Source organism: Meles meles, chromosome 13 (assembly GCF_922984935.1).
Source record: "Meles meles chromosome 13, mMelMel3.1 paternal haplotype, whole genome shotgun sequence".
Taxonomy (NCBI): Eukaryota; Metazoa; Chordata; class Mammalia; order Carnivora; family Mustelidae; genus Meles; species Meles meles.
In genome coordinates this window covers 2,733,236-2,746,007 of record NC_060078.1, presented here as the reverse complement: position 1 = coordinate 2,746,007, position 12,772 = coordinate 2,733,236, and the positions used below count along the sequence as shown (strand labels likewise).

General features: G+C 45.3%; 1 protein-coding gene across 4 annotated transcripts in view; it reads right to left on the bottom strand.

Moving 5' to 3' along the window:
- DISC1 (DISC1 scaffold protein) overlaps positions 1 to 12,772 on the bottom strand; it is a 383,714-nt gene that overhangs the window by 303,557 nt on the left and 67,385 nt on the right. For all 4 annotated transcript variants that reach the window (XM_046027933.1, XM_046027930.1, XM_046027931.1 and 1 more), the window contains exon 3: positions 12,421 to 12,490. In XM_046027933.1, coding sequence (XP_045883889.1) covers positions 12,421 to 12,490 — 70 coding nt within the window. The remainder of the gene's footprint in view (positions 1 to 12,420; positions 12,491 to 12,772) is intronic.

Below are 12,772 nucleotides of genomic sequence, written 5' to 3'. Positions count from 1 at the left end.
GTCCGGACCCGTGGCTGCTGTGTGCCTCCCAATCTCCCTCTTTCTGAACAAGTGTCTAGAGCAGAGATCCTACAGCTGTCCCATCATCACGTGTCGGGACCGTGGGGGTCAACAAGCTGTATCTTCAGTGCACAAGCGTTCCAGTCGGTCATCGAGAGAAACTACCCACCAGGCTGTGCTCAGAGAATCCCACCCGAGAAGCCCCACCTGCAGCTCCGGGAGCTCCGAGACCTCAAACTTGAACCTGGCTCCATAGCGTGTGATGCTGTTGAGGGGTCTGAGAGCGGATGCAAAAAAGAATTTTGCAAGTGGAAAGAATGTAAAAACACACAAGAAAAAGGAGCAGTCTGTGGTGGATTCAAAAGATGCCGACAAAATCTTTAGCCACTCTTCCCATCAACAGAGGGATGATTACCCTGCCCTCCAGCATGGGTCCCATCACCCGCAGGGACTTACACCTAAAGAGAAAACGCGGCGGTGGTAGTGCTGCCTGATCTCCAGCGTCAGCCCGCGATAAGGAATCATTCCATCCTGCTCTCCCAGGGTGTCCTCGCCATACTCTGAGGAAGCCAAGCAGCCACGGGCTATAGGTGTCCCAGCCCAGCCCCAGCCACGTGCCCCAGACAGTCAGCGTCAACCAGCAGCCACAACAAGGGACCCAAAGTGCAGGTGATTCCAAGCCCCAGCCTTCCAGCTGCCCTGGTCGACGCCAGCCATGCCGATGAACAGCACCCACTCAGCCCTCCCCAAAATGCGGACCCACAAGCAAACTAAATACTGTCGTCGTTTTTCTTAAATAGCGTTGTCAAGTGTAATTCATTTTCCATACAACTCACCCATTTAAAGCATAAAATTCAATGGGTTTGGGTACATTGTATTAAATTTTTTTTGATTGTAATAAAATATGTATAATGCAAAATTTGCCATTTTAACCATTCTGAGTCTATAATTCAGTGGCATTAAGTACATTCACAATGTTGTGCAACCGTCGCCATTTACCATTTCTAAAGCTTTTTATCATGTCCAACAGAAACTGTGCAACCATTATGCAGTAACTCCCCAGTCCCTTCCCCCCAGTCCCTGTTAACCTCTCATCTACTTTGTTTCTGAATTTGCCTATTGTAGGCATTTCATGTAAGTAGAATCATACAGTACCTGTCCTTTTGTGTCTGGGTTATTTCACTGAACATCATGTTTTTAAGATTCATCTATGCTGGGGCACCTGGGGGGCTCAGTGGGTTAAAGCCTCTGCCTTCAGCTCAGGTCGTGATCTCAGGGTCCTGGGATCGAGCCCCACAATAGGCTTTCTGCTCAGCAGGGAGCCTGCTTCCCCCTCTCTCTCTGCCTGCCTCTCTGCCTACTTGTGATCTCTCTGTCAAATAAATAAATAAAATCTTTAAAAAAAAAAAAAAGATTCGTCTACGCTGTAGCAAGTATCAGGACTTTATTCCTTCTCGTGGATGAAGAATATTCTATTATATGTATATTCATAATTTGTTTATCCACTCATCTACTGATGAACATTTGGGTGTGTTGCTATCATGAGTGAGGCTGTGTGAACATTAGCGTACAATTATCTGTGTCAATCCCTGCTTTCAATTCCTTTTGAGAACATACTTAGGAGTAGGATTTCTTAATCATGAGATAATTCCATGTTTTAGTTTCTAAAGGAACTAACACGCTGTTTTCCATAGCACTGCACCATTTTACATTCCTACATCAATGTATGAACGCTCCAGTTTCTCCACATCCTCACCAACACTTGCCATTGTCCGTTATTTTGAACAGTAGCCATCCTAGTGGGCGTGGTTTGGGTTCACCTCTACACCTCAGCCTTGTTGAGGATGTTGGCATCTATATTTATAAGTGATATTGATCTGCAATTTTCTTTCTTGTGATGTCTTCACCTGGCTTTGGTATCAGGACAATGCTAGCCTCAGAGAATGAAGTAGGAAGTGTTCTCTCCTCTTCTGTTCTTCACAGGAGTTAGAGAAGGATTAGTGTTAAATCCCCTGAAATCGTTAGTAGAATTAACCAGGAAAGTCATCTGGTCCTGGACCTTTCTCTGTTGGGAAGCTTTTGATTACTAATTCCATCTCTTGACTCATTCTTGAGTCAGTGTGGGTAATTTGTGCTTTTCTAAGAATTGGACCATTTGATACAGGCTATCCAATTTGTTGGCATACAGATGTTCATAGCATTCCTCTCATATTCATTTTTATTTCATATGTTTGGTAGAAACGTTCTCATTTTCATTTATAATTTTAGTTATTTCCATCTTCTTTTTTTCTTCCACAATTTTGTTGATATTTTCAAAGAACTAAATTTTGGTTTTATTGATTCTTTCTATTGGTTTTCTATTTTATTTATCTCTGCTCTAATCTTTATTCCCTCCTGCTAACTTTGGATTTAGTTTTCTCTTTGTTTCTGCCTCATCGGTGTGTAAAGTTTCTGATTTTGAGATCTTTCTCCTTTTTTAAAAATAGGTACTTACAGGGGTATCTGGCTGGTTCAGTTCGTTAAGCATCCAACTCTTGATTTCGGCTCAGGTCATGATCTCAAGATCGTGAGATCAAGATTCTCTCTCTCCCTCTCCCTCAGCCCCTCATCCCACTCTCTCCCTCTCTAAAAAAATAAAAATAAAATAAAATAAAACAAAATAAAATAGGTATTTACAGCTATAAATTTTCCTCTGAGCTCTGCCTTAGTTGCATCCCAAAAGTTCTGAGATGTTGGGTTTTCCTTTTCATTCATTTCTAAATGTTTTCTCATTTCTTTTGAGATTTCTTTTTTACCTACTAGTTCTCTAAGAGTCTGCTTCCTAGTTTCTACATATTTTGTACATTTTCCAATTGTCCTTCAGTTTTCATTTCTAGCTTCATTGCATTGTGGTTGGAGATGATTCTCTGTATGATTACAATCTTTTGAATTTATTGAGATTTCTTTTGCAGCCTAACACGTGGTCTATCTTGGAGAATGTTCCACATACACTTGATAAAAATATATTCTGCTGTTGGGTGGGAGTGTTCTAAGACTGTAGGTCTAGTAGGTTTATAGTGTTAGTCAAGCCTATACATCCTTCTTGATTGTCTGCCTAGATGTTCTTGCATGGAGAACAATTTCTCCCTTCTATTCTGTCATTTGTTTCATGTTTTTTCATTCTGTAATTTGTTTCATATATTTTGGGGCTCTGTTGTTTGGGGCATATATCTTTAAAATTATTGTATTTCCTGATAAATTGATGCTTTTATCAATCTATAATGCCTCTTTTGTCTCATAACAATTTTTTACTTAAAGTCTACTTTCTCTAACAGCATAAATACCCCAGATTTCTTTTGGTTACTATTTACATGAAAGATCTTTTTCCATCCTTTCACCTCAATCTATTTGTGTCTTTCTGTATGAAATGATTCTCTTGCAGATAGTATACAGTTAGATCATTTTTTTAATCCATTCTACCAGTTTCTACTTTTTTTTCAAAAAGTAGAAGAAGGTTTAATCCATTTAGATTTAAAGTAATTACTGATAAAGAAAGACTTAGTTCTGTCATTTTCTTATTCATTTTCTGTATGTCTTTTTTTTAAAGATTTTATTTATTTATTTGACAGAGAGATCAAGAGTACAGAGGCAGGCAGGGTGGGGAGCAGGCTCCCTGCTGAGCAGAGAGCCCAATTCGAGGCTCAATCCCAGGACTCTGAGATTATGACCTGAGCCAAAGGCAGAGGTTTAACCCACTGAGCCACCCAGGTGTCCTGTATGTCTTTTTTTTGGGGGGGGGTACATAATTGCCTCCATTATTACCTTCTTTTGTGTTTAACCAATTTTTCTTGTACTGAACTGTATTCATTTCATGTATATTTTATTGACATTTCCTTTGTGATTGCCATGGGGACTACATCTGCCATTCTAAAGTTATGATAATCCAATTTGAATCAATACCAATTTAACTTCAATAGAATATTTAAAAAGCTCTGCTCCTATACAGTTCCCTTGTTATTGCCATCACAAATTAAATCTTTTTACCCTGTGCACTCAAGGAACATAGGTTCATAATTTATAAATTATAAATCTCACGCATTTATCTTTTCAATCATTTAGAAAATAAAAAGTACAATTATAAACTAAAAATAGAATAATGCTGGCCTTTATATTTGCTCATATATTTACCATTACTGAATTATTTATTCATATGGCTTCAAGTTACCCTCTAATGTCCTTTCATTTCAACCTGAAAGATACCCATTAACATTTCTTATATAGCAGGTCTAATGGTAATAACCCCGTTATCTTTTGTTATCTGGAAATTTCTTACAATTTCCCTCATTTTTTGAAGGGCAGTTTTGCTGGGTATAGAATTCCTGACCAATTTTTTTTCTTTCCACACTTTAAATATACCTGCCTTCTGCCTTCTGGTCTCCATGGTTTTTGATGAGAAAATAGCTGTTAATCTTACTGAGGATCCCTTGCATGAAATGAGTTGCTTCTCTCTTGCTGCTTTCAAGAGTCTCTGTCTTTGACTTTTGACAATTTGATTGTTTCCCTGTGGGTCCCTTTGAGTTTACCTTACTCACAGTTCATTGAGTTCTTGAATTTGTAGATTCAAGTATTTCACCAAATTTAGGACACATTCAGTCATTCTTTCTTCAAATGTTCTCAGGCTGTTCTCTCTCTTCTCCTTTTGGAACTCCCATAGGTATATGACGGTCTGCTGGATAATGTCCCACTGGCCTCTGATGCTATCTTCAATTTTCTTCATTCTTTTTTCTTTCTTCTTGTCAGACTAAATTATTTCAATTGTCGTATCTTAAGGTTGCTGATTGTTTTCCTGCCTGCTCAGATCTACTGTTGGGCCCTTCTGGTGAATGTTTTATTTTAGTTATAATTTTCAGCTCCAGAATTTGATTACTTGTTATAATTTCTATTTCTTTATATTGGTACTCTCATTTTGTGCGTACATTGCTTTTCTGATTTCCTTTAGTTCTACATCCCTGTTTTCTTTAACTATTTGGACATCATTAAGACAGTTGTTCTAAAGTCTTTAATAAATCTCATGTCTGGGTTTCTTCAGGGATGGTTTCTGTCCATTTGTTTTTCCTCATTCAATGGGTCACGTGTTTCTGTTTCTCCGTATGCCTTGTGATACTTTGTTGAAAACTGGACACTTAAATATGATAATGTGGTGACTCCAGAAATCAGATTCTCTAAATCCCCCAGTTTGCTAGCTTTTCTGTTGTTTTGTTGTTGTTTTCATCATTGTTGAAGACTGTAGTGGTCCATCTGTTTGGTACTTTTCCAAAGTATTTTTGCGAAGACTATTCCTTGAGGAGTGTGGTCACTGGAGTCTCTGTTCTTTTAACACCAGTGTTTAGACATAGATTTCCTCTGACGCTAGAAAAAAAAGAAAACACGGGCAGGGGGTGGGTGGCAAAATGGAAGAAACACGCACAGAGACACAAAAAAACAAATTCCTCTCCCAGTCTCTGCAGTGCTGGGGCATTCCTTCAGCTTCCTCAAGATTAGCCTGAGCTGAAAGTCTTCTCTGTTCTCTTCTGAGTATGTATCTTGCCCTGAACAAATGGTTTCTAAATTTCTTTTTATGCACAGGTGCTTTTGAATTTCCCACAGATCTCCCCCAGCTATTGCTCCTGGGCATTGGACAGCCTGTTGTATCTCCCAACCAGTAACGTCTGTCCCAGGTGTTTGCAGTTTGTAGTTACGCTGTCATGGTTTCAAGGAATGCCTGCCATTTTCCCAGCCTGTCCTGAATTAGCCAAAAGAAAGACAAGCACTTGATGTCGGTCCTTTAAGTAACCCCAGACAGGTTAGAATAGACTCACGTAATAATTTTCAAGTACAGTCTGCTCTGTTCCCCCCTGGAATCAGGGCCAGGAGAAAAGGTGATCACTCTATCCCATCGAGCCAGCCCCAGACAATCTCAGTCACTGCTTTGTCCTGTCTGGCCTCCTGAAGAGCAGCTGAGTTCCTTGGGCCCAGAAGGAACATTCCCCCCAGGTGAACTTGCTCTCCTGGGATCCCAGCTGGCCTCTCAGCCACTCGAGGAGGGTGTCAGGAGCACAGAAAACCTGTGGGAGCCGCTTCAATATCAGTCTTCTAAGTGGGACTCCTGCCCCACTTCCTGCTCCATCCACCAGAGCCTACAGCTTGAGAAACTGCCAGCCGTAGAGTCTCCTAGAAAGAGAGGAAGAAGCTGCGTCCACCATTTGCACAACCACCTGCTAACACTCACTAAAAATGTGCTACAGCTCATAGCAGGAAAGTATGTCCAAGCTCCAGCTAAGTACCTACTGAGGGGAAGGGGGTAGAGAAAAAAAGATTTGTTTGTTTGTCCCGGTGTTTTGTGTTGGGCAGTATGTCTAGGCTTGGCCATCAGATTCCATCGTGAACGATGTGCTACATTACTGTACACACATGCAGTGTGGCAATTACACTCCATGTAATCCCTGCAGGACAGACCGGCTTCTTCGGAGCCAGGAGAGGCAAGACAGAGAGGCCCATCGATGTGGGGCACGCACTGTGATGCGGCCACCTACAGAGGACATCCAGTCCCCTGTGCTTCCACCTCCAAAGTTCTGGAAGGTCTAATACATCTCACACCTTGACACCACAATGGTGGAGTATGTCGAGCATGCACCCAGCCGGAACACCACGGAGAAAAGGCGTCACACTGAAATCACATTCTGGGCTACCAGTGAAAGGGAAGTTTGTCGTCTGCAAATCAGCCAGCCGGGTCTGTGCATAAAGCTCACGTCTGAAATAGGTGTCACAGAACGCAGTACACGCATGAAAAATGCCAACACACGAACTGCAAATATGAACAACGACCTGAAAGCCAGCACTGGCTGAGCTCTTAGACCTTCACTTACAGAATCAAACTCTCCTGTAAACAGGAAAAGAAGCTAAGACAATGCAGCTGAGTCATGTAAATGGTGTTGGTCCACATTCTCTTTCTACGGTGTTTGTTTTCATGGATAGCTCATGTCTCGATTTAAGTTTTTACTTAAAATAGGAGGAAGCAGACACACAAGCTTTTGCTCTTGTGAGAATAACTTTGAAGGTTAACATTGAGATACTCCAAGTGCGAATTTCCTAAGAGCCTACGGCTTTAGATAAACTCGTGAAAAGTCTTCCTGGTGCATCCCAGTGTGGAGCCCTCCTCAGTCCCTTCCCTAGGTGTCCTGTAAAGAAGAATTTCCAGAATCCAGACACTCCCTAGCTAGGTTTGGCCCCTACAACTCCAAAGCTCAGTTTTCCACATTGGGATAGAAAATGTTTGTAGACCCAGCGAGGACGGAAGGCAAAGCAGAGGGGCGGCCAGAGCGCACAGCTGGTACCCTCTGACCAGCTTCTGTGCCTCACCGGAGAAACTGGGGCAGTACCAGCTCCTCCCACAGTGATCCTGGGATGTGATCCCGATGTGTGGGCAAGTGCCCAGCAGGGAAAAGATGTGCAACAGCGCAACATTAACATACACACCACACACAAACATCCCCTAGACAAAGAACGCATGCCAAATGCCACATACTTCACTTGCTTGCATTGCCTTAGCTTTTTTTTCCTGGTACTAACTGCAAGCACCCCTTGGAGCAGGGAGGGAGACCCCAGTAGATAGCAGGACGCAGTGATGATGTTTCCAAACCCTGCGGTGCAGGGAGAAAAGGAAGTGTATGAGCAGGAGGATTGCAGACAGAAACTGCACCACCATTCATATCTGTGCTCAGTGCGGTTCTTTTTTTCTTAAGATTTTGTTTATTTATTTGTCAGAGAACAGGAGGGACTGAGAGAGAGAGAGCATAAGCAGCGGGAGCTGCAGGCAGAGGGAAGAGCAGGCTTCCTGCTGAGCAAGGAGCCCAATGCAGGACTCGATCCCAGGACCCTGGGATCATGACCTGAGCCAAAGGCAGATGCTTAATGGACTGAGCCACTCAGGAGTCCCAGTGTAGCTGTTTTCTCCATAAATATCTCAAGGACCAGTCATGTGTCTCTGAGCAGACACCAACTGCTGCCTACGTTTTCAGTAGGAACACAAAACAATACAGGCTGCCAAGACTGGCATTTCTGCTCTGTGGACCCCAAACGGCACCTGGCTCCCATTTTTTTTTTTTTTTTTTTTTAAGATTTTATTCATTCATTTGACAGAGAGAGCGAGAGAGCTCCAGCAGGGGGAGCAGGACAGGGAGAGGGAGAAGCAGGCTCCCCAGTGAGCACAGAGCCCAATGTGGGACTCGATCCCAAGACCCTGAGAACACAACCTGCACCAAAGGCAGATTGTTGGGCCAAAGGCCCAACCCTCTGAGCCACCCAGGTGCCCTTGGCTCCCATTTTGCAAGGGTTCTGTCACATCCATTGCTATGAGAAGAGGAAGCAAAAGCAAAACTTCTAGCTCTAACCCTGTGACTCCAGAAAGCCACTCAGACACCAAACCCTAAAGGAGATAGAGAGTGGGGTCCCCTCAGAAAGACAGGACTGTGAGCTTGGATGACTTGCACACTATCACCAAAGAGTAACTGTGGACAGACCAATCTCACTAAAGAAAGAAAAATGAAGATTATGGCAACTTAGGCAAGAGCTGGTCAGTCTCTAGACTGGTTTTATGCTTGGCCTCTGCCATCAACATTCCTCCTTCCAATGCCCCACGTCGTACTCGCATTTTGTTGTAATGGATATTGGTTAAGACAAAGGATAAAGGAACCAATTCACGGCTGGCCACTGTTCGCAAGGAGAAGGAAATCCTCAACCAGCAGGGGAAAGCCAGCTGTGCTATGTACCCCAGTGATGTGAGTCCCTGAAATGCTGAATTCCTGAAATCGTTCTCCTTCTTCACCTTAACGTCACTCCATTTGTTTCAGAAGTGAGCCGCGGCCATGGTCATAGGCGGGGGAGATGTTCCAGGCCACAAGCCAGTGCAGGGACAGCAGGAACATCAGCCACATTGGACATCACTGCTCACGCCGTCCTTCTCTCCCTCCTGTCACAGACCCTGACCCAGCATCTTCCATTTCTGGACGGCAGCTTCTTCTGCTGCAGGACTCTGAGATCCCACCCTCGCCCCTCGGCTGACCACAGAGATGGGACAAGAACTAATGGGATGAAACCAGCATTTTGAGCCTCCGCAGAAAAACCCTAAGCCAGCACCAAATGGTATTACTGTTTTCCTGCCAAGCTCTCCCAGCTCTGTGCGAGAATATAAGGAATTATTAACTTTACTTCCCAGGCGAGGGAGAGATGTAATTAGAGCCCTGAGGTTTCCCCCACAAGGCATTAGCGAGTAAATCTGCCAGCACGTTGATGAGATAAAACCTGGAACTTTCTATTCTGTGCCAATTGCTCCTTTGCCCGGAACAGAACGTCGTTTTTATGTGTGAAACTAGAAAGAAAGAGAGAAAAGTAACAAAACCAAGGGAGAGCCCTCCAGATTCTTGTGGCAAAGCTCATGGGCTCCAGCAGCCGCCTTCCCCTGAGACAGAGCACGGCCCCACAGCTGCTGCGAGCACCGACGCAGAAGTGAGTCCACCCGGAGACCGTGAGGGCTGGGCATAGAGAAAAGTCCCTGTCCTTGAAGGTGTCACTAGTAACCCTGGGTAAACCAAGGGACAAAGGAAATGGTACCCAAATCCTGTTTCGACAAACCTCATTACAATGAATTCTCCACCTGGACATCGACCAAGCCTCCCTAATGATGTGGCCATCGGTTCACGAAAATTTAGGGATCCGCCGCTGTGGAACAGTCCCCACACTGGGCCCTGCAGGGATCCATTTCAGACAACAGCCAACTCCGCATCCCATGTCGAGACAAGCACGCAGTGGGACGGTGTGGCTTTCACACCTCTCCGCGTTCTCTCAGGTGCCCTTCTAGGTGCATCTCCTCGCCCTCGGAGGCCCAGGTCCGTTACCCGCTCCTCAACGGGCTTCCGTCCTACCCACCCACCTCTCGCAGAAGCAGTTCCTCCAGGGGTGCCTGGGGGGCTCAGCCAGTGAAGCATCAGACTCCTGCCTTCGGCTCAGGTCATGATCTCAGGGTGGGGAGATCAAGCCCCATGTCAGGCTCCGTGCTCAGTGGGGAGCCTGCTTCAGATTCTCTCTCTCCATGTCCCCCTGCCCTTCCTCTCATTCATGCTAAATAAATGTGTGTGTGTGTGTGTGTACACACACACATAAATAAATGAAATCTTTAAAAAAAAAACCAAGTAAATAAAATGGCCTGTGTCTGCCTTGTACCCCCCCCAGCTGTCTGAGGGCCGTTCTCCAGACAGCTGCAGGAATGTCCTTCGGGATCTTATTGGAAACGGAGAGTCTTGCCCCAGCCCAGACCTATGGGGTCAGAATATGCATTCACCCCGTTAGCGGTAGGTACACTCAGCAGCAAGCACCTTCTTGTGCACCACAAAACGCTGACTGCCCGCCTCCTTCCCACGGGCCAGGCCCTCCACACATTTCACCAGAACCTTTACCTCTCAACATCCTGAACCGGGTTTGCAGGTTTGGGAGTTTAAACAGACTCTGTGTTCAGTGCCTCCGAGGGTGCTTGTCCCCTCCACAGACTCCGGGTGGCCCCGGGTGGTCAGGAGGGACAGAGTCCTGGACAGGCTCTTCACCCATGTCTGTGGGCCGCCCCCCGCCCCCCCCCGCCAGGACTCCCCTGGCCAGGTCCTCCGGGAGTAAAGCCCTGCCTCGGTGTTTTCTCACAGCCCAGCGCATCTCCCGACCGCTGGAGGCTTGTGAAACACACGGCACGGCCTGCCCCCGAGCTTCTCAACCAGGAGACATTCTCATGCCTGACACAGAAACAAGAGAAAGGAACTCAGACAGAAACACTAAATAAAGGTGTCTCTCTCCCTTTGGCTTCCCTGACGGGGATTATCTTATCCAACCTTGTTCTCTTGTGTGTCTCAGCGACATCTGGAGAAAAGACTAAAGAAGTGAGGCCTTTGTTTAATGAAGCCCACTGAGAAAACCAAGTCCAGAAAGTTCCCCAGGCCTTGATCAAAAAAAGAGGGCCTGATTTTCCACCTGTGTCTTCAGCTCGCGTGGGTTAAAGGACCGAGCCAGAGAAAATTAATCTGGCCAGCGACGGGGAACCTCAGACCTAGGCTCGGTCATCCTCCCCAGACAAAAGTCAGCATTGCTCATTTGCTCTCCGCCTGCAGCTGTGCCCCTTCACGGAGCACCCTTTGCCTCAGACTCGCCTCCTCTCTCACACGCCTCAGCCCCCCAGTGCACAGGAAGAGTGGGAGAGCTGAGAGTTCCACCTCCGTTCCCAAATTCCTCCCCTCCCTCCCACCCAGTCACGCGCTAACCCCCGTATCACCTAGTGGTCAGTGAAATCACAACACTACACAGCACCAGCTCCGGGTGTTTCCAGAAGAGGATTTGCAGCCTCCTTCTGGAAATCACTCGCCCCACTCCTGTGCCCAGTGCCAACAGCCTGTGAGTATTCACTGGGAGTAAGAAAATACGGGTGAGTAAGGTTGAAGACGTGAGCCTCAAGGCTAACCAGCTTCCAGAAGAATCCTTACATCTACATCCTCTTATTTCCAGACCCATTCTGAGTGTGCTAAACCTCGTTATCACCAGGACTATCTATCAAGTTCATTCGTGTCTGGGGGAAGCTGGAAGTTATTTTAAGCCCTCTCTCTTCCCCACATCTAGCAGAAATGGGTGTGACATGTGACAATCAGCATCCCAAATCCTGAAGACTCTTCCCAGGCCAACCGTACCTGCAAGCCTTCCTTTGACCCCGTCTGCCCTGTGTGCACTCAGCTGCCGTGTCTGTCCTTGTCTGCTTCTGCTCCAACTCCTACTTCGGTGCCTCGTTTTAACCGGTTTTTTCTGACATCTAACCAAGTCCTCTCTCTTCTGGTCTCCTATTGTTATTTGCCTTTCTAGCGTGCAGATTTGGGGCCACCTACATGGGAACTTGGCACATTTGACCCCTTTGGCACAGACTGGCATTTCTCAAACTCACCCCCTTTCCTGTCTCTGGTCCTATTTACAGGCATCACAAAGTCAGATCCTGTGTCCACCGTACCTTCCTACTCCTGCCAGCCTGCCCAGCACATAGTAGGCAGACGACAAATAATTTTCGATGAATGAATAAATGATAGATATATCACACGTTAGGCAGGAAGGTGGTAAGTTAATACAGCTTTCATTGTGCAAAATCTAGGAGTATTTCTGGGTAATCAACAAATGCATAACCCAAACGATTAATGTTCATAAAGTGCTTTGAAATCCACAAAATAACAGAGCCGTAAAACAGTTCATTGTTACTGAGTGGAGGTGACCAGAGGAACAGAGCACACAACTCATTTGGGGTGTAGAAAATAGACATGAATGAGGGTAAAACAGAAATGGAACATTGCAGAGAAAGAGTAAATGATCAATAAGCAAAATAAAACTCACCCTTATCATAATCATCATCCTCAACTGCCTTTTCTTGAAGTTTCTGAAGCTTTATTCTTAGGGATTTTACCTATGTCGGTTTGAAGGGGAAGAAAATGAAAGCCAAATTAGGATAGCATTCAAGCAAACTTATTTTTTTTTAAAGATTTTATTTATTTATTTGACAGAGAGAGATCACAAGTAGATAGAGAGGCAGGCAGAGAGAGAGAGAGAGAGGGAAGCAGGCTCCCTGCTGAGCAGAGAGCCCGATGCGGGACTTGATCCCAGGACCCTGAGATCATGACCTGAGCCGAAGGCAGCGGCTTAACCCACTGAGCCACCCAGGCACCCTAAGCAAACTTATTTTTTTAAA